General features: G+C 39.1%; 1 protein-coding gene across 2 annotated transcripts in view; it reads right to left on the bottom strand.

The window, feature by feature from the left end:
* KIAA0232 (KIAA0232 ortholog) overlaps positions 1-20,592 on the bottom strand; it is a 44,538-nt gene extending 23,946 nt beyond the window's left edge. For both annotated transcript variants that reach the window (XM_065735791.1, XM_065735792.1), the window contains exons 1-2: positions 20,137-20,592; positions 7,155-7,292 (exon numbers count right to left, since the gene is read on the bottom strand). In XM_065735791.1, the coding sequence (XP_065591863.1) occupies positions 7,155-7,292; positions 20,137-20,367 (369 nt within the window). In that variant the 5' untranslated portion in view covers positions 20,368-20,592. The remainder of the gene's footprint in view (positions 1-7,154; positions 7,293-20,136) is intronic.
* Positions 20,593-27,394: the final 6,802 nt, after the last annotated feature.

The raw sequence follows: 27,394 nt of genomic DNA, 5'->3' as shown, positions 1-27,394 counted from the left end.
GCAGAAACAGAAATTCTGATTATAAAACTCAAGACTGTAGTGTTACAGTTTCTCTTTTTTTTTCCCCTCTCCCTTCTGGTCTAATAAGTTAATACCTTCCTGAAGTTCTGAATTGTGTGCTCTGAATGTACTTAACATGGCATGTTATCTGAGGCCTGAAAGGTACGAGGAAAGTTCCTTGTTCATCTTGAAGCTTTTTCAGAAGCTTTATATTTCAGTTTACCTTAGTAACCAAAGCCATCACTAACTTTCTCTTAGATATTTGGAGAGCTTTCTAGCTTACACTTCTGAAACAAGTTCTCATTTTACTTCCACATTTCCGTGTTTCAGTCCCACAGAATTGCGTGGGGTTGGAAAGGACCTGTGGAGATCTGCTCCAAACCCCTGAGCAGAATACTGACGCTTCTCTCACAGAATACCAGTTCAAACAATCCCAACATTAAGGTTAATCAACAGATACTTTCAAATCATTCCTTCGCCAGGCCGCCAGCCCTCCACACAGACACCGCCCTTTGATCCTAGTGCACCACGACTGTTTTCTTGGCACGCAGCCTGTCACCAAGTGCAGGATTAGGCAGCTATTCCATATGAATCAGCTGTTAAGCCACGTGAACTGCATAAGGCACAAAATGTGATTCACCGCAATTTCACATCTATTTCTCTGTTTTGTAGAATGAAAAGAACGAGGTAACGTCTAAGTTTCTGTTCTCTAAAATTCTGATACATCAAATACAGCTATACATGTCTGAGATTGTTGGTTTGTTGGTTTTTTTTTTTGGTAAAAGTCTGTGAAAAAAAATTACCAACATGCCTTTCTTAAATCAACATTCAATACAAAGCAACTGTAAGAACTGCAGGATGGGAGCAGACTAACTTGCCCCTATCTATGGTCAAAGGTGCTCCACACAAGAAGTGGGAACTAAAACCAAATATCCCGACTGCCTCCACAACTCCTGAGATTTCCACTAGAATTTCCTCCATTAACTGCCATAGTTCATCTGTTTTTGAGATTAAAAATTTTATTACGTATACATGAGGGATAATTTACTGCTTCCCTCGATAACAGCTTGGAGGAATTTCCACTTATGCTCAAAACTGTTGGATCCACTTTTTATCTATGTTAGGAATGCTCCATTTATCTCCACTGTGTCTTTAAGTCTATTACTTGAATTCATGGATCAATTCAGATATGTGCTCCTTCCACCTGTGCTTGATGTCCTGCATCACTTGAATCACTCTTCAAAACAACACAGCTGTGTGGGGAAGCAGGACACTCCTGTAAAAACAGGTACCCAAAAATCAGTGGAGCACTGTGCAGTATGGAGAGCAGCTCTGCAAAGTCTAAAACCAAAACAAGTGAAAAAAAACAAGGAAAAAGCATTATCTATGAAGAAAAGGACAGAAAGACTAAATGAATCTGGCCAACTGAGCACTGCCTTGAACACGCATAAATAAAACATGAACAACAAACATCTTTACAGCAGGGATGCTGGACCAGTCAAAAATAAAAAAAACAACAACAAAAAAACCAAACCACCAAACATCCAACAAACCATTAAATAAACTTCTCTTCTGGGGCTCGTGAATACCTGATCTGAATAATCTTCAGCAGCTGTGTTACCTTGGAATAGCTGACTTCATTCAGCAGCCAAAAAGATAATATTAAAAAATAATCAAATTTCAAATGATACAAGAGCAATGGCTCTCCAACAGGAAATAAAATGCTTGCAACTCTCTTCATCTCGTCTTCTGCACTATGACAGCAATAAGAAAGGTAAATCATATCTAGAATCAGGATTAAGATTCGGAACTATTATTCATCACTTCACATACCATATTCTGAGAAAGAAACAGAAATCACAGCATCCATTATTTAGTCATTCCAGATATGAAGTCAACTATCAGCTCAAACGAAGTTAAAACGAACGCAGCATCCCCGAATGTATGTTACCAGGGCAGCTTAACTGACCTCTGCTATTTTACTTAATTATGTAGTGCCTACATTCTAGCTGCTGTATCTTCTTAACTCTACAATGGGCTACACTGATATAAATTTTATCTCCCTGAGAATGAATAATTTGCCTCTAAAAAAATATTCTTCTTGGTTATTATTAATTGCTAATAAACAAATATGCTGACTTCAAAGCCACAATATGTTTGTTGTTCCTGTAAGCAGAACTGCTGAGGGAATTTACTTAATCAGAGCACTTAAGCTATCAGATGCTGAAATATTCTTTTTTGTCTCATCAATGAAACAGGAGAAATTCTTAAAAGCACGTTTTCTCCAGTCATGGAAAAGCATTTTAGTAATTGAAACTTCTATGAACTGCCATGTGAGTAACTATTATACTTGGGGTAGCAGCCTTAATATTTGTCAAAGCTGATGGCATGCTAACAATATAATCTCCTGGACTGCAAAAATCATAATGAAAAAGGAATTGATTTATTATAATTAATTTACCGAGTTACTTCAGCAAGACAAATTTAATTCATCTTAACACAGTAGCTGTAGTTATAAAATATGGATTAATACACTTTGCCAAATCCAACATAACACAGCTTTACACAAGAAAAGAGTGAAAAAGAAAAAAAAAAAACAGGCATGTTTTGAAGCCAATGGATTTGGTGATACAGAGCCAATACAAACTCCTTTAAACCAATACAAATTAAATTATTCTAGAAAAACAATGACAAGTTGGAAATAAAAGTTGTGTGGTGCTCTCTCACAGAAGAAGCTGAGTGACATCAGTTCTAGATCAGTTTCATTTTTCAAAAACACTCATTATTCTAAAATTCTTTTTAACATCTTGACTGATTCTAAAATCCTTTTGTAAATAATACCACGTGTTCTAAAGATAGATATTACATGCCTCTGCAGAAGGCCAATGGCATTACCCAAAAGGAAGATTATTTTCTCTGATGCTGAGAAGTATTTCTGGGTTACCTGGAAAAAAAAAATGCAACCACCATCTTTCTCAGACACAGAGAAACGCTTACTACTGAGCTAGCTAGGACATACAAGAAAGAACAATGCACATTTTGTGCATGTCAGCATTTAAAAAGAAAGAAAATTCAGAGTTAAACACAAATAAGGGGGAAAAACAACAGAAAAAAAAACAATCGAGGATAACTCTGTCTCAGAGATAACATGGTCTTCTAAGTGCTGATAATACAGATATCAGAAAAGTCATATTTCTCTCTCATAATTCAAAGGAAATCCAAGGCTCCCAACAGCACCATGCCCACACCTTCTTGTATCCTCAAACAGTTCAGAAAACAGAGCCACCGATTATGCGAATTAAAACTCTAGCACCATCTTGGGGCAGAATTTCACATGCAACACTACAAGTGTTCAGTGAAAGAGCTGTATGATCCAGGAGCTTCAATAACACAGCTGAAACCTGCTGTACTGAGCAAATCAGCCGTGGGCAGAAAACCAGCCAGTTAGAAGGTAATGGGGCTTGGATTTTGCCAAACAGACATGCAACTGAAGTGATAATACTGATACCATCAGTATGAAAAAAAATGACTGAAAAGTCATAAGTATCAGTTTCCAAAAAGTAAACAAGACTTCCATTCTTACAGATTCCACATTGCAAAAATTCAACACAGATGAGTTTCTCCATTACGTTTACTTTTTTTTTTTGCCTGAACTTTGGGGAATCAAAGATAGTGCATTGTCTGTCCTGCTGCTAAAGTTTCTTTAGTCAAATTCAAAATAATTTACCAACTTTCAGAATTAGGAGGCTCAAAAGCATTGAAGTATCTCAGAAACTATACCTGAACAAGCTGTGCTTTGAGGTGAACCAGACAAAATAAGTCATTAAATAATGTCAGAAAACGCTGTCTTTACTTAAAATTTGAGGCAGTACTTTTGAGATGTCTTTGATCAGAACAAGGAATTTTTCATACACATTCTCTAGTCCTGACAGTTTGGGGTTTTTTGTTTGTTTTTTTCCCAACCCAATGTTTAATTAGAATGGGTTCTCTTACTTTGCCAGCTAACTGCAAACCAGTGCTTTAAAATTATTCTTCAATTTCAGCAGAATAAGAAAATAAAAGCTCTATGCAAGGTCAGTAACTAATGAGCTTTTTAGAATTTGAACAATTCTTCACCGTGTCTTTTTGACCTGCTTTATATGCTCCATTCAAATACTTAGGAAAAAATAAACTTCAGAACTGCAGTTACAATACAACTGATGACTACACTGAAATATTTGTCTTACTCCTTCTCACCATCTTCCTGTCTTTGTTCTGTGGTGAGCTGTGATGCACTTAACTGCTTCTAATTGCATCAGGATGGTCTGCAGCCAAAGACACAAAAACCTACTGACAACCTGAGACATCAAAATGTTTGTCACACAAAAAAATACCATCCTCAGAACACAGAGACGTAAAATGTTTGCGTCCTTCTGTTAAATCAGGTCTTCTCCCACAAACAAATGTACTTAGTCCACAATACAGTTGGCCACAGTGAGACAGTGACGCCGCAGCCAGCCTCCCTGACATGTCACCAACTGTGTAACCTGGAGTGCTCCAGAAATAGACACCACACTACAAGTCAGATGCTTGTCTTCTGCACCACAGCATTATAACCAGAATCCTGGATTTCTGGCCCAGGCTAATGCTCCTCAACATTGTTTTGCTATTAATGAAACACAATACTGAATTCTAACAGTAACAAAACTAAGTTGCCAAACTAAGCACTCCCTAAGAATGAATACCATGAAAATGGAAGCCCATGAAAGACAAATTTTCATAAAAACCTTATTTCAACTATGAGACAAAAGTGCTTACTTACACCAAGCCATTTTTCATCTCATTTATTTTATTATTTCTTCTCCCCATTAAGCACCAGACAGTATCTTCTTTAAATGGTCACCCAAATTTAAGGCCTTTGATTATTGGTGAAGGGGAGAGATATATCAGCAGCCATTTCTCAACGCGCTACAATTTTAAATAATTAAACATGAAGATCAAAGCTAAGTTATCTGAATTAGTGCTCCTAAAGTTGGTCACACAAAGTAAGTATTGTGAGTGAACCTGAAATGTAACAGACAAATCCTCTCAATGTCATTGCACATAAAACCCCAAAGTCCACCTCAGGGTAATGAAACAAAGTTATAACACGTAAATTACTGCCTTAAATAGCTCGAGGCTTCTTACACACACTACTAAGTATTTTCATCTGTTTGTAGAGAAGAGATCACAAACATTGCACAGAGCAGCCATAATGACTCAAGAGAAATGGTATTCCTTGTACACTGAAACAATGCCCACATACTAAGTCTTCTGTCAAATTATCACATTGAGATACACATAAACACCACCCAACAGAGGAAATGTTTCTGCTTTTCAAGCACATTTTTTTTAAAACTGCGCTCATTTAAGCAGGATTATCTCCCTCTCCCATCCCTAGTGTACAAAAAAAAAGTTTCTCTCTTGTACAGTGCCAATCTACACTACCTACAAAACAGCATTAAGCAACAGGTTCAAACCTTGAAAAAGGTTGAAAGGTTCAATTCTGTATGAAAATATGAGAAAAAAATAACATATCCCACAGTTTTGTTAAAGACAACAGATGAGCAAGCTTAACTGCCTAGGCAAGCAACAGAAGTCAAAACAGCCCCCACAAAACACAGACAAGTGACAGATTATAGCTTCCTGTTGAACAGTAAAATCTTACAAAGTGGCAGGATTCAAAGGAACAAGTTACTTGTTCAGCCTTTGAGACCACACATCTTTCCACTCCTCTGTAACTCTAGTTGAAAGGGCTTCTCCCCTTCTTCATCAGTTCTAGACGATACAAACTTTCAAGTGAAGGCAGAACAGGGATTAATAATAAATCTATCTCACTCTCCTCAACTCCCTGTCTCAATACTGATTTAGCTAAGTGGTGCTTCTTCATTTTCATTTGCTATGAGGCTTAAAGAGAATCATTCTTAATGCTAAAGATCAACCCTTGGTATTCCTGCAGTATACAGGCATATTAGGTTTTGTTGTTCCTGAGTATACAGCCATACCACCAAAAAGGCAAGATTTCTTGAAATTATTTCTTTGTACTTCCTATTTACATTAACATCAGTGTTCTGTAACTATGAGAGCAGAGTAAGTTACCATCAAAATTATACTTTGCAACACTTTGTTCAGATTGTAACAAGAAGATGTGAGTTTGGAAACTCTCCAGTTAGTCAATTAACACTTTAGTAATTGAATAAATACTCAGCTTCATAAACAGTAAGACAGTAAGATAGGAATGTTGCTGAAGATGGAGCAATAGACAGGTAATAACCACACACATCAATCATCTCAGAGTAATGGTTTACTTTCCTCATCATGCTGTTCACACAGCCACACAAATACTTGGGCAATTACAGACTGTGAAGTTGTTCAGAGCAATAACAACCAGGCTGCAAAGGTGAGGGGAGAACTTCTCTTCCTGCTGAGAGAAATGTAAGTATTTGTCGTTCTTGTAATCAGCCTTTCTGATCTCTGTTGTGTGAAAGATCACTCCTAAGAGCTTTCACTGACCTATGCTACAAATTTTTATTTATTTTAATATTTCATTCTATACTCTCCCCCTTTGTCCACTTCTCCATTGAGCAACATGATGCCTACTGCCTTGGGTATCCTTCCTTCAAGTGTTGCCTTCACCCCTCCTCACCTTCTCCAGTTAGCAGGCTTCAACTCCACTTCCACTTAATGACGTGATCTAGAAAATGAATGTTTGCTACTTTATTTAGCAATTCTGGATTGCAGAAATTGCACCTTGCACAAAGCAAGATGACCTTCTGCCCAAACACTCTGCTCCTTGCTGCTCACATGGACTCCAACACAAAGTAAACTTAGGATTTCAGCCTTATGCAAAGCTCCGGGGCAATTTCAACACAAATTGGTGCACTGCAACTGTCCTTGACAATAACAGGTAAGGGTTTGCAGAAAGGAAAGAAAATGTAACACTACATAGCATAGAATCTTTTGTGAGATCCTGCTGCCAAACAAAGGTTTTATAATTTCCCAAAGGAAAACAAGAACACTCAGAACTCATGGGGATACTGCTTCTCAAGAAGGCACAAAGTAGAAGACTAGACATCCTCAGCTAACTCAAAGAAGAGTGTAAAGTATTAAGAACCTATTAAATAATCTGCACTTACTTCATCAGAAGCAGAGCGAAGACACTGGACAGCAGCCTGTTTTTTCATTTCCTCTAGTGTTAGATCAGAACACTTTTTCTTACTCTTTCCCCATTTTTTGTAAGCTCCCTTTTCCCAGCCCAGGAAGATGTCATTCTCCTAAAGTAAAAAATAAACAAAGTTGTATTAAGACACACAAATAATTCAGTATTATTGCAACATAAGACTACATACAACATAATGTTTTGAATTTTAACAAGCTCATCCTACCTATTAAAAACTGCTGTTTGCCAAATTAAAATTTAGTCTGATTAAAACCAATGGCTACAGAAAATGGTTGCACTTACTGTTCAGAAAAATACATGCACTTCTCTCTGGACATGGAGGCCACTCACACTTGAACACAATACTTTCCAATTGCAAGGCATATCCACAAAGATTATTTTAGGGCCAACTGGCGGTTGAATTCATTTTTACAATTTATAGATAATTTACTAGTTTCACTGATCTTTGATGTAAGGATATAAAGCAAGAAGTTCCAAGTTTGAATCCAGCTTATGTACAATGGGCCAAAAGAAGAAAAAATCAAATGTTAGATCCCAAAATCTTCCACTAGCTCTTACAGTGAGCACCATTACGACTCCAGATAGCAGTGTCTGTCTTTCAATGAACTCAAAATGACTTTCAAGAAAGTCACATATTTGATAGTAGGAAGAGCTCCCATTAGGAAAAATGAAAATCAAAGAAGGCAGCTATTGTACCATATGTAACCTGAAGATACATGCATCTGTTTTGTATCACTTTTTCAACAGACACATCATACCAGCAGCAACCACAGAGCACTTCCAACCCTTCTGCAGAGTTGCCTGTCTCCCTTATTCATTCTTCTACACTCAGGTAAATAATCATCTCTATCCTGAAACATATTACAACATTTGCTTATTATTCCTTACTGCCCATTCACGTCTATACATACAATTTCTTGTGGTCATCTGATGAAAGAAATACTTTGACAAAAGGAAAAATATGCTATTTAATGTATGATGGTCTAAAATGTCATCTTCAGAGAGATTCACAAAACCCACTGTTTTTCAACATACCTCTCACCTGCTCCTAATAACATTCAGGCTAAGCCTAACCTCATTTAAAACAACACCGAAATCCCCACAGCTTCAAAACGAAATATAAACAAGCTGTCAGTTGAGACTGATCATTTCTGTGCACCTAGAAAGACAGATAGGAAAAGGGTGGGAAGGGGGAAAATGACCACATGCCTTCAGATGGAAGAATTTAAACAGCTGCCTTTAAACAGCTGCCACGGACTCATTACTCAGTTGAGTCCCTCAGGAAGGAGTGGAGCAATTCACTGATTTGTATTTTTACTTTTTAAATCCTACTTAATCACAAGATCTGGAGAAGAGTATTTGCTTCTGAAGAACAAAAAGCTACCAGTCTCTCTATGCTTTCTCATATTTGTGCAAGATTCCAGCAGCTCATTTAAAACAGCAAATCTAATTGGTCTACTGTGCTCTACTACAGTAACAGAAAGATATTTACAAAATAATGGAAAAAAAAAAAGCAAAATTATCAAAAATAAGTGCAATAAACTATACACATCTACACTCCATTAAAAACATATATTTCTTCCAAAATGGCATGTTTGTTCATCAAGTGCAAAGAGAAACATGCAGAACTGGTTAAGACCCATCTACCCCAGTAGCTGCCAAAGCCAATCCTGCTCATCCACAAACAGGAAAAATTACGAAGAAAAAAACCCACATCCACTAGAAAAAGGTTATTGAAATAGAAAATCCAAGCACAGGAAAATTTGACAACTGGCTGGGTAGATGAGGGGAGAGCAGTAGATGACGTCTACACCTCGACGTCAAGGTGTCTGACACTGCCTTTCATATCAGGTAAGCTTGGGAAGTGTGGGATTAGATGAATGGACAGGAAGGTGGATTAAGAACTGGCTGACTGGTACAGCTCAGAGGGCTGTTATCAGCAGTACAGAGTCTAGTTCATCTTCAGCTAGTGGTGCTCTCCAAGGGTCAATAATGGGCCCAGCCTTGTTCAACATTTTCATCAATGGCCTAGATGAAAGGACAGAATTCACCTCAGCAAGTTTGCCCATGGTATGAAGTTGGGAGGAGTGGCTGACACATCAGAAAGCTGTGCTGAGGGACATGGACAGACTGGAGAGTTGGACAGAGAAGAACCTTAAGAGGTTCAACAACAGCAAATGTAGAGCCTAGGAAGGTATAACTGCAAGCATCAGTACAGGCTAGGGGGTTTACCTGCTGGAAAGGAGCTCCACAGAGAAGGACCTGGGTGTCCTGGTGGATATGAGTTAGAATTGTGCCCTTGTGGCCAAGAAGGCCAACGGTATCCTCAAGGTGCATTAAAAAGAGCATGGCCATCAAGTTGAGGGAGACAGTCTTCCCCTTCTACTCCACCCTGGTGAGGCCACATCTGGCATGTCCTGCTCCATGTCCAGTTCTGGGCTCCTCAGTTCAAGAAGAACATAACTACCGAAGAAAGTCCAGTGGAAGGCTACAGAAACAATGAGGGGCCTGGAATATCTCCCATACAAGGGAAGAGACTGCTCAGCCTGCAGAAGATCAATAGGGAATTTTATTAATGCTTACAAAAATCTAAAGAGGAGTCAAGTAGATGGAATGAAGCTCTTCTCAGTGGTAGCCAGCAGCAGGACAAGGGGCAGTGGGCACAAACCGGAACACAGGAAGTTCCATACAAACATAAGAACTTCTTTACTGAGTGGGTGACAAACCACAGAGACTGTGGGGCCTTCCTTCCCCAGATGTTCAAAACCCATCTGGACACTTTCCTGTGTGACATACCGTAGAGAACCTACTTTAGCAGGGAGGTGGATTAGATGCGTCCCTTCCAACTCCACTAATTCTGTGAAATGTGCACTATGCTGACTTAATGCATTCTACTTCTAGGTAGAAAACTGATTAAGGCAATACCTACACTATGAAAACATTACCAAAATGCTATAAACCAGTATACTTTGCTTTACCTACACTGCAGTTTGGTTTTGCACAAGCACATCACAGCTGACCTCAGCAAGGACAGTTCTACGCTCTGCATGAGCTACTGGTGTGTGCCAGCAGAGCACTAAGAACATAAAACATTTCATTCAGTTCTCTACACTCTTTGCACTAAAAATACCCATTATTAAAGGAGGAAGTGAGCCTACATGGAATATTCACTTAAACATCCAGCACCATCTCATACTTCCTTTCAGAGCAAACACTTTGTTCATGCACTCTGGAAACAAAGTGACTCATCCCATAGCACGCAGAGACAGAGGACAGAGCTCTGGTAGCAATTTCTTTCTATCTGTCCAGACAGAACATGGAAAACTTATTTCTGAACACTGACTGGGTTTTCAGTCACAGCTGGCTGCCGGTGCACCACAGCACCATTTTAATTTTTATAGGAAAAACTACTGAAAATCTGAGTTTGCAATTTTTTTCCCCACTGATATTTTAACCTTGCATCTTACAAAATTAACCATCATCATGAATTACTGCTAATCCATATAAAATACTGAAGTTTATAATCCTCACATAAATTACAATAGTCAGCCACATATTTATCAGGTACCTTGTACTTTCTGCAAATAATTCAAATAGCACACCCATAAAACTAGAAAACAGCAAATAAATTCCTTACATAAAATGTTTTTGTTATACTACATCAGAACCTGTCTGAATCAATTTACAGAAATAAAGAACATATGGAAAAGGAATTCAAGGAAAATGGGCAAGAACAAAAAAATATCACATATACCTTAAGTTCTAGGAAGTTAATGCAGGGGATGACACAAACTGAGCAGCTTTCTGCTTTTATGATGACTAAATTAGTAAGGAGACAATCCAGGAGTTTTATATGTTTTAAATTAATCTCTTGCACTTTTTTTTTTTTCCCCTCAGAGCTGAAAAGTCCACTAATGAGTTTATTCCTTTGACTGGAAAATATTGAGCTTGTGACAAACAGGAAAGAAAGCAGTTCAACAAAACATTCTGTGCGCGTGAAACAGAGTAAACTGCTTACTTCACATGGAAAGAATCACTAAGGACTTCCATGCTCTTCAGCTGTTAGATGTGTTCATTTACCTCTGCTTCCTAGCAGGACTAGAGGCCCTGTCATGTTTGTTTTAATGCTACTTCAATGCTCTACTGTAACTTTCAATCTTCACAATTCAGTGAAGTGGTCACTGAACATAAAAGCACCATCACTCCAATCCTGCAGGTTTAGGAAGTTTATATAAACCCCCACAAGTAAAAAAAATAATAATTAAAAAAATCAAAACTTGTCTTATAAAGTTCTAACATTGTAAAGAGACTAATATCCCTTGAATACTGAAGGGCAACAACTCAACATAAATAAACATCAACAGGAAGCAGAAGCCATATGGATATTGTAAAAATATCAAACCTGCTATTTAAACATTGATTCTATAGTCCTGCTTTACTAACTACTATGTAACTAGGTAAATTCTTAGTGGAGATTTTGATTCCTAAAGTGACAAAGTACAGAATCTCATTACGCTGCCAGGGTTTGGAGTGCTCAATTGAAGGCTAGCTTAATACAAGGATGCAAATATAAGAAATAGATTTCTAACTTACTTCTGCAGCTCATCTACACAAAAACAGCAGTTTCTGTGCTACTCTTCACAGTTCCCAATAATTTGAGCAAGCAGAAGAAAAACAACTGCAGTAGAGATACTTCTTAATTCCCTTTGTTGTAAAGACACTGAAGAAATACCCACCGTCAGAAAGAGAACTGCAATACCTTGCAACAAGATTAAATGAAAATTGTTTTGAAACTCATGGTCTATACAATAGCAAAAATCAGTGTTAAATCTCATCTAGTGATGCAACTACTTATGTTTCATAAAAGCTGATATCAAGTTCAGTGATGCAGAAACAGGGCTCGAGGTCCCCGTTTATACTCAGGTAAGCAAATAAACTTAAGTTTTGCATTACCAGACAAACAAAGAGAAAAGCAAGCTGATAAACATCCTTCCAAAATGAGGAAATCAAACCAGCACAAAAGCATGCTTAAGAAATTGTGCTTTTTTTCTTCAATAAATTCAGACAAACCAATTCCTTGAGTTTTTTTTGCACACAGTACAGATTAAGTTAGATACAGTAAGATGATTATCAAACCGGTGACGAGTGGCATTCCTCAGAGGCCAGTGTTATTTAACATCTTTGTAGGCAATGCGGACAGTGGGATCGAGCGTACTCTCAGCAACTCTGCAGATGACACCAAGCACTGTGGTGCACATGACGGGCTAGAGGGAAGGGATGCTGTCCAGAGGGACCTGGACAGGCTGGAGAGCTGGGCCCATGCCGACTTCATGAAGTTCAACAAGGCCAAGTGCAAGGTCCTGCATCTTGGGTCCAGGCAATCCCAAGCACAGATACAGGCTGGGTGGAGAACGGCTTGAGAGCAGCCCTGCGGAAAAGGATGTGGGAGTGTCAACTGGCAAAAGATTCAACATGAGCTGGCAATATGGACTTGCAGCCCAGAAGGCCAACCGTATCCTGGGTTGCAACAAGAGAAGTGTGATCAGCAGGTCAAAGGAGGTGATTCTGCCCCTCTATTCTTGTGAGACCCCACCTGGAGTTCTGTATCCAGTTCTGTGGGTCCCAACACAAGGGAGACATCAAGCTGTTGAAGCAGCTCTTAAAGGAGGGCCATGAAGATCATCAGAGGGCTGGAGCACCTTCCCTAACAAAGACAGGCTGAGAGAGGAAATGGAAAAAAACAGCAGTTGATGAGAAGAAATGGAGCAGGTCTTCACTATTTCTAGGAGGTTCTCATAATGGAAAATAAGGAGAAAGCTGCATCAGATAACATTCATTTCATCTTTAAAATAGCCCAAGAAGCAATTTCCCTGCAAACTGAGTCTGAAAAAACCCCCAAAACTTTCAGAGGTAGCTGACAGCCCTGCAGATGTACTTTTATTCAGAATGGCATTCAAGAAAAGAGACACTGCATCTCACTAGTATTAAAGATAACAGTGCAGTGGACCAGGACTGGCTGAGGCACTCCTGACAGGCTGCCTGTGATGAATTAATACATATGCAAGAATTCAGAAGCCACACATGAAAACTCAGCTTATGCTCCCCCAGAAGACATTGAACAAGAGACTGTGCAGACAAGAGTGGTGAAGTAGACTTTCAGAGAACAGCACAAGTTTTCTCCAGGTCAGCAGCTGTGCTGGCACAGAACAGAGGGGACTTATAAACATTCTTTATTATTAGACAAATCCCAAATGCAGTTCTTACCAGTGGAATTCAACTTGGACTTTTATAATAAGCAGAGAACCACTTTACGGCTGCTGGTGCAGTAAAGTAGCTAGCTACTATAGTTACCTCCTTCCCAGTTGCTCTAAGCAGAACATGATAATCCTACACACTGCACTGCAGCGGAACAGCTGACAGCGTGTGAAACCACAGCGTGCACTGCAATGACTTCAAGGTCCTCAAGACATTGAGCTGATGATCCCACAATGTGCAGGCAGGGAACTGTACATATCAAAAATAATCAATCTGGGTATAAAATACTGTAAACTGAGCTTCTGTCAATGACAAAATCTTGCTTGCAATCCCACCAACCTGAAAGGGCATTCTGTGTGCTGTTCATTGATTAGAAGTTGCTCTAAGTTGAAATCAAGCAAAAGAAATTTAATCACACCCACTCCCAAGAGCTAGAGAACATGCAAATGCTGCATCTGTTGAAACCCTAGGTTTGTTGAGTAGGCTCTGAGTTAAGACTATTCCCATTAAAGTAAATGCAGAAAAGAACATGTAGCGAGGCTTCTGCTATAGAAAAACTATTTACTTGTACACCTTACTTACACGGCAGAAAAGAAAGACAAAAATTCAACAGAAACTGTCATCACACAGTCCTCATGTATGACAAAGACATAGTGTGACTGGGGAAATCATTTCACAGCACGCTGTGGTTGCTCTCTTGAATGTCAGAATTAAACTGTGTGATCACAGACCACCAGAATCAGCTGATTTAATATAACACAGTGCACTCCCACACTTGGTGACATGCAGTGAGCATACCGTCATGCAGTACGAAGAACATGAAGAGGTGTCTTAGTAGCCCCAGAAACAGGAACAGGACAATTATATCAGCACAGAGATGGCTGCTAACAAATCCTGACTAGCAGAGAAAGAACCAGCCTAGTGCTTGATTTTCTGCCTCTGCTTTGCATTATATAAACCTCTGTGAGGATATATTAACAGTAATAACAAAGAAGAAGTGGTTCCACTATACTTCTTGTGTTAACTACGAGAGATGCATTGTAACTAAGAGTTGGATGCTATTTAGAAAGTCACAAAAAGCTAATATAGTGCATATTTCAAAGACAGCTTAGAATCCTCACAAGTGAGGCTAATGAAAATGTGCTAACTCTATTGCCAGTCTCAAAAGAACAAAAGATGGGCACCAAAGAGCCTAGCTAACTCCGATGTCTTGAAATAGATACCTTGCATCACGAAACAGACATGTTCAAATTTGCAAACATGACCACGTGCACCAGCACAAAGACAGAACGCTGTCTGAAAGAAAAAGTTCTAATAACTCCACTTGCTGAGAAGAAATGCTTTCCAACAGGATTTGTGCTAACATAGCAGCTGCAGGAGACCCCCCTGGGACCTGCACAGTTTGTGCAAAGAGTGACCATGAGAGGCCCACTGCTGAGCTCCTATCCTTAAAACAGAATCAAGAATACAAATGCACAGTTCAGAGTACAACAACTGTAGTCCTTGTCAAGAAGTCTCCAAGACAGAAACACAGAACAATGGCCTCATAATTAAGAGAAATATCAAGCAAATGGGGAGGAGAAAAAAAAAAACAGTATGTCCTTTAGAAGCATTGCACTGCACCAGGAGAACCTGCCTTACTCTTATTCCAGGTGCTTCTGCTGGATGCTCTTGTATTGACAGTGACAAAAGGATGCAGTTGGAATGATTTCAGCACCAGCAAACAACCAAGGGGCAGCAGTCCTTCACAGACTGATCTCTGTAGGCTTCCACAGGATGAAGCCCACGGAGTTGGGAACCACAAGGCTGCTTGAAGACTAGTCAAAGGCAGCATGTGGGAGTTTTCAGAAGCATACAACCTTACATTAAATGCTCCTCAGACATCTTCCATTGTTTACTATGTGCTCAGGAAGAAAATTCTGATCAGTCACAAGAAGCGTAGCTATTACTTTGAAGACCATGTCAAATCAGTCTATAAATAGTAAGTCTTCCAGAATGACACCCCCTGCCTCAGATTTCAAAATCTGAAAAAAAAAAAAAAAAGATAATCCCATGCTAGTCAAAGAAGAGCACAGTTTGTAAGAGAACAGCTACTTCTTATTTCCCTAAGTCTTGAAATTAACTTTTTAATAAACTTCTCTAGGATTTCTACTTATGGGGGTCAGAAAAGAAGTCAACTTCCTCTGAAAAAATGAGTGAAAAGAAGTAAATCTCAAACAGCAGCCAGCACTGGGCATGGAAAGTACACAGAACAAATGTGTTTAGTAGGCCTTCCTGCTGCATGACCAAAGGCTTACAAACAAAGCCTTTATCCCACATAACGAGGGTTCTTTTGCTTGTGTGTTACGGTTTTTGGTTGCTTGTTTTGCTTTGCTTTCTTCAAAAGGAAGAAAAATCTGCAGGCAAAAACAGATGAACCTGTTATATTCAGAAACAGCTATGCTTACAAGTAGTACATAAATCACAGAACACTGATTCTAACACTGCACAAATAAAGATCAGTGAAATACTGTTTCACACAACGTATTCCAGGCAATGCAGAGAGAAGCAGAAAGCTTAGAGTACGCTACTGTAATGCAGTCTTTGCTGCATGAGTTTTATAGTTTGTTCCTTACTCCTAATCGAGAGAAAAAAATCATTAATAAAATGCAAAAGATGAAAGCTTGGACACTTAAATGCAGAACATATCTTTTAAGTTACCATCACATGCTATTACTTAAATCCACACCGATTTTTACGAGGTTTTCCTCATAGGAAAAGTACCAAAACCACTAAGAAATAATAACTGCTGAAGAACATTCAAATCTTAGGCTCTTTGGCTCATTTCCAGAAGTGGCAGGTATCTGCAGATGCAACTGGTTTGAATGAGAAACACACTACAGACGCCAACAATAATGAACTACCATAGAGGTATTTTAGCTTCTACAGCATTTAGACTGGGTATATTTATAAGGTGTTAGAGTAGTGCTTACACATATAACGTGTGCGTAACAGTAGCTGGCTGTATGTATAACCACAGCAGCTCTGGAGGCTCAAGGAATCCCTGTGCTATTCCACAGAAACGAGATTCCAAAACAGCCCAGCAGAACACACCTGCTAATGCATTTTCTGGAGATTTTTATATTCAAGCCCATGAGTCAGAACAAAAAAATGCAAACATTCCAGTAAAAATAGGTTGCAATGTACTACAGTTTTACTTTCATCTATGATCTCTGTGTAGAAATCTTTAGTCCTGAGAAACATAGTATCAGGAATGTAAATAATCTGTCATTCAGCTATCTTAAATCTGTTTACACATAACGATACCCAAGAGGAATCACTCAAATTGGGCAAGCTACTGAATTAATAGTGACCATGAAAACAAAAGAAAAATAAACAAATATGAATTTATAAAAGCAAAACCCTAAAGCAAGCAAGCAAGGACAAACCACCACACATCTCAAACCCTTAACCACGTCTGGCCTATCCAGAGGGGAAACAATCTCACTGTGCAGAACTGGGTAACAATGAAAGAAAAGTGATCAAATGACAGAAAGTGTAGAAGTCAGCAGCATAATCAAGAAGAGAACCACATACTTTGTATTACTAAGAGAACAAAAGGGAACATCCTGCTTAAACTCAAAACTAAATCTTAAGACCAAGACAGTGAAGGCTACCACATCATTTTTAAGTATTTGTCAACATAAAGAGAAGCAGCTGCCAGCACCATAACACTGGCATCTTAAATAGCTGGGCTTGCTTAGTAAGGTTGGCAATGATTTTTGCTTCACTTTGGTTTAAAAAAAAAAAGAAAAGAAAAAAAAAAAGAAAAATTAAGTCTGTCTGTACTTACCCAATAGAACCTCAGTTCAAGAGTTCATACACGTTTCCCTGCTACACAAAAGCACTCTAAAGGAAGCAAGGAAGGAGGGTTCCAAATGCATTAAAAGCAGTGCCAATCATGCCATCAATAACCTGAGATAAAATGTTTCTAACAACTACCTAAACTTTGGTTTACAGCAATGCTAATAAGGATGATTATAAAGCGTCTTTAAGATTAGTATTTCCTAAATAGTTGGTCTCCTTCAGCATGCACAGATCCCCAGCACAAGAATGGATTTCAATCACAAAGTATCATAGAACGGTTTGGGCTGGAAGGGACCTCAAGGATCATCAAGTTCCAACCCCCTGCCACATTTGGTACTTCGTTCTGTTTCGAAGCCATAATCCCCTTTGAACAGATCAAAACCTCAATGCTGTGTTTTTGGAAAGAAATCATGCCCCACAGAAAGAGTTCTAAAAGTAAAGAAAAATCATCAGAATCCATTTGTTACTGAAAGCATTTCTTCCCCTGGAAATCCCGTCATATTTCTCAAGAATCAAAGGAAACGCATGAGGGAAAAAATTCCTGAGATGCTGAGAAGCAATTTTTCCCCAGATTGATCAGAATTAGTGGAACTCAGCATCTCTTGATATTTTACTCTTAAATATCTAAAAGCTATGTTTTAATCGCTGCACTCTCCCTGATGTCTACCTGTAAGCAGTGTTGGTTATTTGTATTTCTTTTTTTGGTTTCATGTTGTACTCCTCATCAAAATTGGATTAAACCTACTTAAAAGTAGTTTTGCTGTTCAGAATACAATCTCTTGTTTCTGAGTAACTTAAACCACTTTTTTTAAATGCAGTCACAAAAAATAGAACAGTAGAGCAAGAGCACGTGGAATACATTTCCTCAATCCTTCATGAAAAAAGAAATGCATTTGCAGGTTTTAAAGACTAAGCCATTCAAGAAAGGAATTAGGTAGCACTGTGTTTCATAATGCATTCATCCAGTGATTACTACAGAGAAACATCACAAAACCATACAGCCACTCAACCTCAACAATCAGAGAACAGTTATATAAAAATGAAGTGAAAAAATACAGTAATGCTATGTTAAAAGCAGGAGAGGCAGGAAAAAAAACTTTCAAGTTTCTCAGTATCTAGATGTTGTTCAGAAGACATCCTGTACAGTTGGCACACATCCTGGCTACTGTGTCAACATGTGCAGTGCTTCTCTCTTTGGCTCATTAGGTTCATATCATCAGCTTGGAAAAGAACAGGGACTTTCCTTGAAGCTCTATCAACCCACAAAGTACCCAGTTAAGGTATCAAAATGAAATTAAATGATTGAGGTTCTCATAATACAGTTATTATGCTTCTTGCAATGCTTGACAAAAAGGCATTTTGGCACTTCAGTCATTTGAGTTATCACAATACAGACTTTACAGTTCTAACTATGATCCAAGCTGAACTAGACAGAAACAAGTCTTCATTTTTCTCCACAGTCACAGGACTCTACAAAGCTTCTTGCATTCTTGTTTCTTTTTCCTGTCCTTCCCTTCCTTTTTAATGGGCCATGGAGCTTCATTCTATCTGATTTCTAAAATGCAGCCATTGTTGTAAGCTCACTGTTCAGGTATGTTCTGAAGACATCTTACAGTGGTTTTCCTTCTGTTATTGTTTTTAATTATTACTACAAATCATAAGGTTGTTCCTGGTGATTTCCACTGTTGCCGGATGAGCTTTTGCACATGAAGTTTTCTGTTTTACATGATGGCAGCATGCACAGTGATGGCTGCTGAGAGTTCTGAGCTGGGCAGTATCTGACCTCCCCGCTGTTCTTGATGGATTTTTTTAAAAAGTAAACTAGAAAAACGATTCTGAAGCACTTCAGTTGCAATACGTGAAGCATTATCAAAGAAACAACAACAAAGAAAAAGAATAATTAAGGCACTGAAAAAAAAGGCAAAGCCTTCTTCCTTCTGGTTTTTCATATTAATCACAAATACCGTACAGAAGTCCACAATAACAGTACCCTCACTCCCTCTTAAAAATTCCAGAACTGCTCTGAATTTTATATTAAAAAAAATCCTCTATTAAAAGTATTCTGATACAAACTATAAGATGCAAAAAAAAAATATAGAAAGGGGGTGAAATTAGGAGCAAAGGATATGTTCACACAATATCCTGAGCTGGAAGGGATCTGTAAGGATCACTGTTCTTGAACACAGAAATCTTTAGCAAGAATGGCACGTGGCAATGCCAGTAGAGCTGCCTATGCTGCATGGCCACACTTGTCTTCCTCTGCCCTTTATGAATTACAGCCACGTATCACACCTCAGTGTTCCATAACACCTTTGCACGCCTTTCACCAGGATTCAGCATTAACACTGCCTTAAGAGATGAACAATATACATGCAGTAAAGTATTTTAGATACTTGGAGATTAAAAAAAAGTATTTTTATTCTATACTGAAAATAGCATAGGATGAAATTCATAAGAAGTGACAGGGAGTCTACAGGCTACTGTGAAGCAGCCTAATCTCACACACAGCTCTCAAAACTCACCTAAGTTCACTAATGTTCCAATATAAAATAAGCCTTACAACCAGGAGTACTGGAAGGTTTAAGTTCATGAAACATGACAGTGCTAATAATTCCAATGGAGACTGCAGTAATGCTAAAATTTTAATGAAAATTGCTGATAAAGAAACCCAACAACATCAACCTGAATTTGATCCCAGAGCAGCATATACCCCCCGTCAACCCACACACTGAAAGACAAGCACCTCCCACCACCTGAGCCATCCCCAACTATAATACACAAAACATAACTGATACAAAACTCACTTTCACTGGACAACATCTAAAATATGTAAATACCTGTTCCTGCAGGTCGTAGTCATAGCTATCATGCAGCAGAAGACTGAGGACATACCGAGTATAAATCATGGCATCAATGCCACACTTCTCTAGCTCTTGTCCCAGCCAGGTCTGCACTGGACCCAAAGCATGTAGCAGAGACATTTCAGAAACAGATACAGGGCCTGGATAAGAGCTTGAGGAGCTTTCTGATGGCAAACCATCCACAACAACTGTACAGATAGGGCGCATGAATCTAGGTGGTTGGCATCCTTATAACGTGAAGCATTTTCTGCAGTTGATATTCCGTCGATATCTGGAGGTGATTTTCACTCCAGTAAATAGGAGAGAGGCTTGACTTCTAGGACAATCATTTATATTTCCTGGCAGTTAGCCGTCTAGAGACGAACATCACTCTTCAGGCATGACCAGTGAATAAACTAAATCCTAATAGCAAACACATATGTAGATGTGTTTTTCTACCTTAATTTCACATTGAGGCCAGATGCAAGTCCCCAGCAGGACCTATAAAGAGGAAAAAACGATAAGTTGTGATATTATGTACCCACACGCAAACAACATCAAACAGTGAAAAAAAAACCAATGTAGAAAGCAGTCATTTACATACTGCTTACTTCACCTATATAGTACACCTGTTCGGTGTCATTTTGAAGAGAAACAGGCATTATTCCAAGTTTAAAGGTGACCTTTACAAACAGCACTTTTTCATGCAAGAGACTCTTTCCAATTGTTTACAACCAACCCCTCACTTGAAATGTACATTTGACCTGACTTTAACAGGAAGTTGAGTTTTCATTTACCATCAGCTGAAAAAAGACCTTTTTGAACAAGCAATTCGCATTCGCTCACATTAAGACTAAATGAGTATTTTGCACGACTAGAAGACAGTATAATCCTATTGTTCTGCTGTGACTTTCATCTACAGATTGAAAAAACTATCCTGTTTAAAAAACACTGAATTTTTAGAATTAATCTGGCCAGCAGTTTCACCAGACCTATAAACTACTTCCTACATCCTATCAGTAAATAGTTGCTATTGGCAGGTTTGGTTGTTTTTGTTATTTTGTTGTTGTTTTTTAATTTTAATTTCACTTTTTGCCTTGCCTCAGACCGACACAGCATTTTATTATCTAAAATATGAGCAGAACATGATCTACTCATGTAAGAAGCAACATTTGACCTTCTTCGTGTAAACGACACCAGTCTTACCTTAGTGAGCTTACACTCTTAAACCATACCCTAAAATAGACAAACCAGCCTAAGACTTCAAACACCTGCAATACCAAACCAATCATGCATAAATAAGGCTCAGAACATGCAAGTCCCACACATGTAGTCTTTCTATTCCCTAACACAGAGCAAGTCAAGTCCAAAACAGGCAATTTGGACCAGCCTGCCAATCAGCTGAACAGCTATCTGGTATCTGGGTAAGTTTTCTCCTCTCCACCTCAACAGTAAAACACAAAGCTCAAAGCTAAGCAAGAAATATAACTTCACTGAAAGGAAGCACCAACAAAGGCATCTAACGACACCTATGGTTCACTTCTACCCCACTGCAAGATGCCTGGGACCAACTCGCTCCGCACAGCCACTGCTTACTGTAACTCAACACTGTGTGGGCAGTGCATATTCATTCTGTTTGGCCACAGGATAAACAGGTGCCTTTGCTACTGACACCTATGTCTACACAACATAAGATGACAGCTCTTAGGAGCTTCCTTTGCATTACTATTCATACACAGCTGTATACTCAAGAATGTTAATGAATTAATTGCAACATCATCGGGAAAAGTCAGGAGTTAAGAAACAAGACAAAATTTCAATGACGTTCCAACACTTTCAGTCAAACTTTAATATTTACTTTCCCCTTTTTAATCCAATTTCATCGCATCTTTAAAACATACATATAACTTAAAAACTGGAAATTCAATGCCTTTGAGAGTTCTCATTTTACAACAGCCTCCAGTACTCTGCCTTACAATAAGTGCTAAGCATGTATATATAAGCATATTGATGGTTGGACTAGATGATCTTGTAGGTCCTTTCCAACCTAATGAACCTATGAACCCATTATGCTTGAGAACAAAATCCCATACAAACAGAAATATCTTCCTATCCCAGCACTATACAGAAGTTTCACATACCAAATGAACACAAGTTACTCAAAGAGAAAACATTCTGCAAGTAGATGTGAAGCTCAACGTCTACAACTCAACAATTCAACAACAATTCTTTTACAAATCAGTTATTAACTCTTTCTAATATCTTTTTTTCGTTGTCTTGTTAGAAACAACCAACCCTCTCTGTCCTCACAATATTCACGGCCAATCTTAACAAGGAGACTACTATATAGCTAAGTGGTGAGAGCAAGGCTAGTTACTTTAACTACCAAGATGGAAAGAATTCTCCATGTCCAGCTATAAAATATGATGGACACATACGCCTCACAAGAATTTCCAAATGAGAAATTACACATCTCTCTGGATAGTTTGTGACAACCAAATTCATTACAAATCCCAAAGTCAAAAACATGAGATCAAATTCCTACAAAACAATTTCTGCTTACTCCACAACCAAGTACACATTTTCCTTTCTAGTAACCTTCAGATTTTGTAATACTAATCACCAACCTTTACGAAGCCCTATAGCCAGATTACAAAGTGCCCTCTAAAGGAAAAAGAATGCAGCAGTACGTGAATAAACACCCCACTTACTGTTTAAGCTATTGGAGAGCACATACTTTTCCTCAAAGTTCTACTCAGTGCCATTATCACTGGACATTCCTTTCACCCACAACAGTCAGAGAAAGACAATGAGTATTACTACGCTCAAACGTGGTTACAGGAAAGCAACTTTTAGGTGTTCTATACTAAAAAATAGGAAGGAGGACCAATGGTGTGGAAACTGAAGCTGGAACACCCCATGCCAGTTCCCTATGACACCGCTCTCACAAGGCAAGTCTTTCCTGAAGACAAGAAGCCTTAGTCTTCCCTGTAAGTGTAATGGAATATGGCTGTTGTCACAACTAATTGATAAAAATAATTCAGTGTCTTGGACCACACAAACACCTTCCTGTGACATATCTTCACCAGCTTTTTTCTCTGTAATTTCCTCTGATACAAAAAAAAGTTATTTTAAGGAACTAAAGAAAAGTTTTTTTTTCCCCAGTTGTTTCTAATCTTGGAAAACAGTGAACAAAGCCAAACCACAAAACCCTCTGAATTAATCTAAGGTTGCCCCATCTATATCTTATCACAAAAACTATGTATTCCAATGACACAGTCCTGAACAAATATTTTTACATGAAAAAAGCAAACAGACTTTATGCTTTCTTAAAGATATACCTAATATCAAGACTTAAAAACAGCAGAAAGCACTGGAATAGAGGAGTAAAAAAAATAAGAAAAAAAAAGAAAAAAACACATCCTTTTTAACTGTCCTCATAGATAAAGTAAAGCACAATGGACTGCTCCCCATAGACCATCACAAGGTAGCTCAAAAAGCAAGCAAACCGTCTGCAGGCTGAATCTACAAGATGAGAGTCTACATTCCAAAGGAAAAAAAATTAAGAGGATCTATAAATTGAAGGAAATTGGAAGCTAATAATAATTTCTTCACATCATCTGCAAATAAAGACTCGCAAGCCCCGAAGCTGTCCTTTACACACTACTGTACACTACTGCGGTGAAGCACGTTCCTTGATAAAGCTACAGATGCCATCTTTCTCATTCCTTCCATCCCCAGAAGGGATAACCACCACATCTGTGCCTCCAGTGTGCCATTCTGCCCAGCACTGCGCGCTAACAGCAGCAACAAACACACCGTCACACAACAGTTGTCTTCATGGCTGTTTAGTACATTTCCACTAATAGTCTGTAAAATATGCCAGTATATGACAGTTTACAATTAAACACTCATTTTCTAAAGACGTGGGCCTTTGTGCTTCCATCTTTGACAACTTGCAACAATTTTTCAACACATAAAAAAGCCATCACAGTGTTCTCACTGTTTATAAACGTGGATACAGAAGTCAGCACGCTTTTAACTAGTGCACCTTTTTGAAGCAGGGTTTTTCTGCGGTGGTTTCATTAAAAACAAACAAGCAATCTTTCCTCTCCATGACAACTGCATGTAGCAAAAACCGGCGAATCCTATTTACTATAAATCAGAAGCAAAAATGTTATTGTGTGTGGCCAATAACAGAAAAATAAGTACTCACGTTACTCTCTTTCAGTCCCTCCAAAAAACTATGGATCAAAAGCACAATCACAGATGGTAATAAAAGTCCAAAATTTCTCTTATGCATTAAGGAGGAATCAGCAATTTTACCACTATTTGTTTTGCTCCTTTCAGTGAAAACTCTCAACAAATAATATGCAAACCAATGGGCCACACACTGGGGAGGGCACTGTCACAGCCCCGAAACAAAGCCTATTTAAACTGCAGTGAACAATGGCATCTGTGTCCTTAATAAATTTCACATGGCACTTAAAAGACATTTGAATTCAGAAGAAGTTGTTAGTTTTTAATCACGTTTCTTGACAACCTAAGAAATTTGGCTCTGCAGTTCTCAGAACAGGAACAATCCTTTCACGTGTTGGTGATGTTCGGTGCTATTGTACACAAACAGCAGAGCAGATATTTGATTCACGACTATGGCACTGAATACAGTAAAACAAAAAATATTGATAATGTCTCCATCACAAACAAACCTCTGCCTCCATTCCATCTGAGTCCATTTCTGCCACAGAGCTCCAGAAGCCTTGCTGTACTACAGCAAACACAGATCAAAACATCTGCCAGGAATCAAAGCAAGGAGTGCTTTAAGGAAGAAGCATACAAGCAGCTCTGTGAGTTAACTTCGTGACAGACACAGAATTTCTCTTCTTAAGAAGTATTACCAGATACGCAAGAGCAGTACAATCCTGTTTCCAGTGGATATATATTTTACAGCTACCTGATGTCTACCCAGGACACAGTGATGCTCTGGTTGGAGAGTAACTCAGCCAAGCAAGAGCCCACCTGGGACAGAAAGCAGTGTGGGAATGTCACTGCAGGATGTTTCTCTTGAAAAGACTGATTGCTCATTTCCATAATGCTTATCCAATGGAAAACCTGAAGCTGCTAATCCTGCATCAAAGCTTAATGGAATTACTCCAAGAATTCAAGAGCTACTCTGTAAACCTCATTCTCTTACCTTCTTAGCAAATAACAAGAACATGGATACAACCAAAATGACACAGGGAAAGTCATCAGCACAGATCTGTAAGACTCTGCACCAGGATGTGTGTTGTTTAACAAATGTATAAGTGCCCCGGAAGGTGGGATATGTGACAGAGTGCTGAAGCTAACAAATTACAGCCAGCAGGGACAGCAAACAGAATAAGTGAATAACGCAGAAGCACTTATGAAGCACAAAGACTGGGCAATGAAAAGCCAACAAAACTCAGCATAGAGAAACTGGAAATAAGACAGGGCAAAAATGGTGATTTCATGCTATTAATACTAAGTTCCTCATATAAAACTGCAAGCTCTAAGCTCACTGTTAATCCCAGGATCTAGTTCCTAAGCAGTATGTTAGAAATTTCATGAAATTGCAAGTTTAGATCCTGCAGCAGGCAAAAGACTGAATCACAGTACAAAACCAAAGTCATCTGTTTCACTGCACACACAGGGCTGTAATGGATAGACCTTTAACTGCTATAATCTGCCATTTGATTTGAGCTGCTCCTTACAGGGATTCCAAGGCAGAGCTTTAACATCCAGTGCAGCAATACAAGTGCAGCAGTGCCCTGACATGAGCTGCCTATGGTGTCCCAAAACCCACGCAGCATGCTGCCCTCCTGCCCTGAGCACCTGCCACACGCAGACAGAAGCCAAGCCAGGAGCTACATGAACTCCACCAGCACTTCATGAGCATTGTACAGAGGCGGTCCACAGATGAAGGGAACATCTGTGTATAAATGAAAAGATCAGAAGAGGGGTGGTGATTCATGAGAGCGTATTGGGTAGTGTCACTAGAGTACGGGGTGGAGACTGCACAGGTTTGAGTTGGGATAGAATTAATATTCTTCAGAGCAGAATGTATCCTGCTGTGCTTTAGCTTTGCAACCAAACCAGCTTTGATAATGCAGGGATGCCCAAGCTATCACCAAGCAGTGCCCACACCATGTCAAGGCCTCCTCTTTCTCAGGCCACCATGCCAGCAAGGAGAACAGGACTGCAAAAAGGCTGGGAGGGGAAACTGACCAGCAGCTGGTCACAGGGATGTCTCATACCATGTGTTGTTCCCAGCAGTAAAAGCTGGAGGAAAGATGGCAAAGAGGCACGCATTTTCAGTGGAAGTTGCAAATTCTTTTTTTTGCTTAGCTCTCACACACAGCTTTCCCTTTACCATTCTGATCTTCTTCCCCACCCTGCTTGGGGAAAGCCAGCGAGTGGCTGTGTGCTCTCAGCTGCCCACTGGTGTTATCCACAGCAGCTGCACAGAACTTTGGTCCCCTAATACCAAAATAGACGTGCCTCTCCACAGACAGGGATCGCTCAATGCACTGCTGTTTGTTTTTTGTGCTTGCCCTTTGGTTTTGTTTTGTCTTTTTTAATAACAGAAAGCACCTGTTAGAACAAGCTACATACAGAGTTTTATAAAACAGGGATCAGGAATTCCTTGTCAAAAGATAATGAAGACACAGAATGTATACATATATATATTTAGATGGGCTTCAAAAGAAATTGGACAGGAGGGATCCTTAGAAAATATCCAAAAAGGCAAAACACATCAGGCTAAGGAAATCCCATGGCAGAACACAGTGAGGGCTGGGGGCAATTCAGGAGAAATATCACATGTACTTTCTCTTCTCCTCCTCAACAGCTCACTTACAGTTGCTGATGCAGATAAGTTCTGGATTTGACAAAGCCTTTGTCTGAAGCAGTACAGTTGTTCTCATAAAACATTCATGTTCACCATAATACAAGAACAACACTCAGGAAAAGAAGTAGCTGGAGGAGTTCAATTAGCTAATCAGCTCACAGGGCTGTGTGTTATTAACATATGTGGACTTTGTTACAGGATGTCAGAACATCAATCCTGCCAAAGAGCAAAGCAAAAAGTGAGCTCTGAGGAACAATTAGTAATGAGCTGCAGAACCAGCAGGCAAGGCACCTGCACTATGTTCAGCTGCATATCCAAGACCCCAATGTTCTCAGTCACCAGAATATTCTCTGCTTCCCCAAAATAAACGTGCAGCGTAAGATGAAA

This window comes from Cyrtonyx montezumae, unplaced genomic scaffold (genome assembly GCF_038088225.1).
Source record: "Cyrtonyx montezumae isolate F1298 unplaced genomic scaffold, pur_monq_1.0 scaffold_2, whole genome shotgun sequence".
Lineage (NCBI taxonomy): Eukaryota > Metazoa > Chordata > Aves > Galliformes > Odontophoridae > Cyrtonyx > Cyrtonyx montezumae.
Note: the sequence above shows the minus strand (reverse complement) of the source record. Positions and strands in the feature narration are given on the sequence as shown.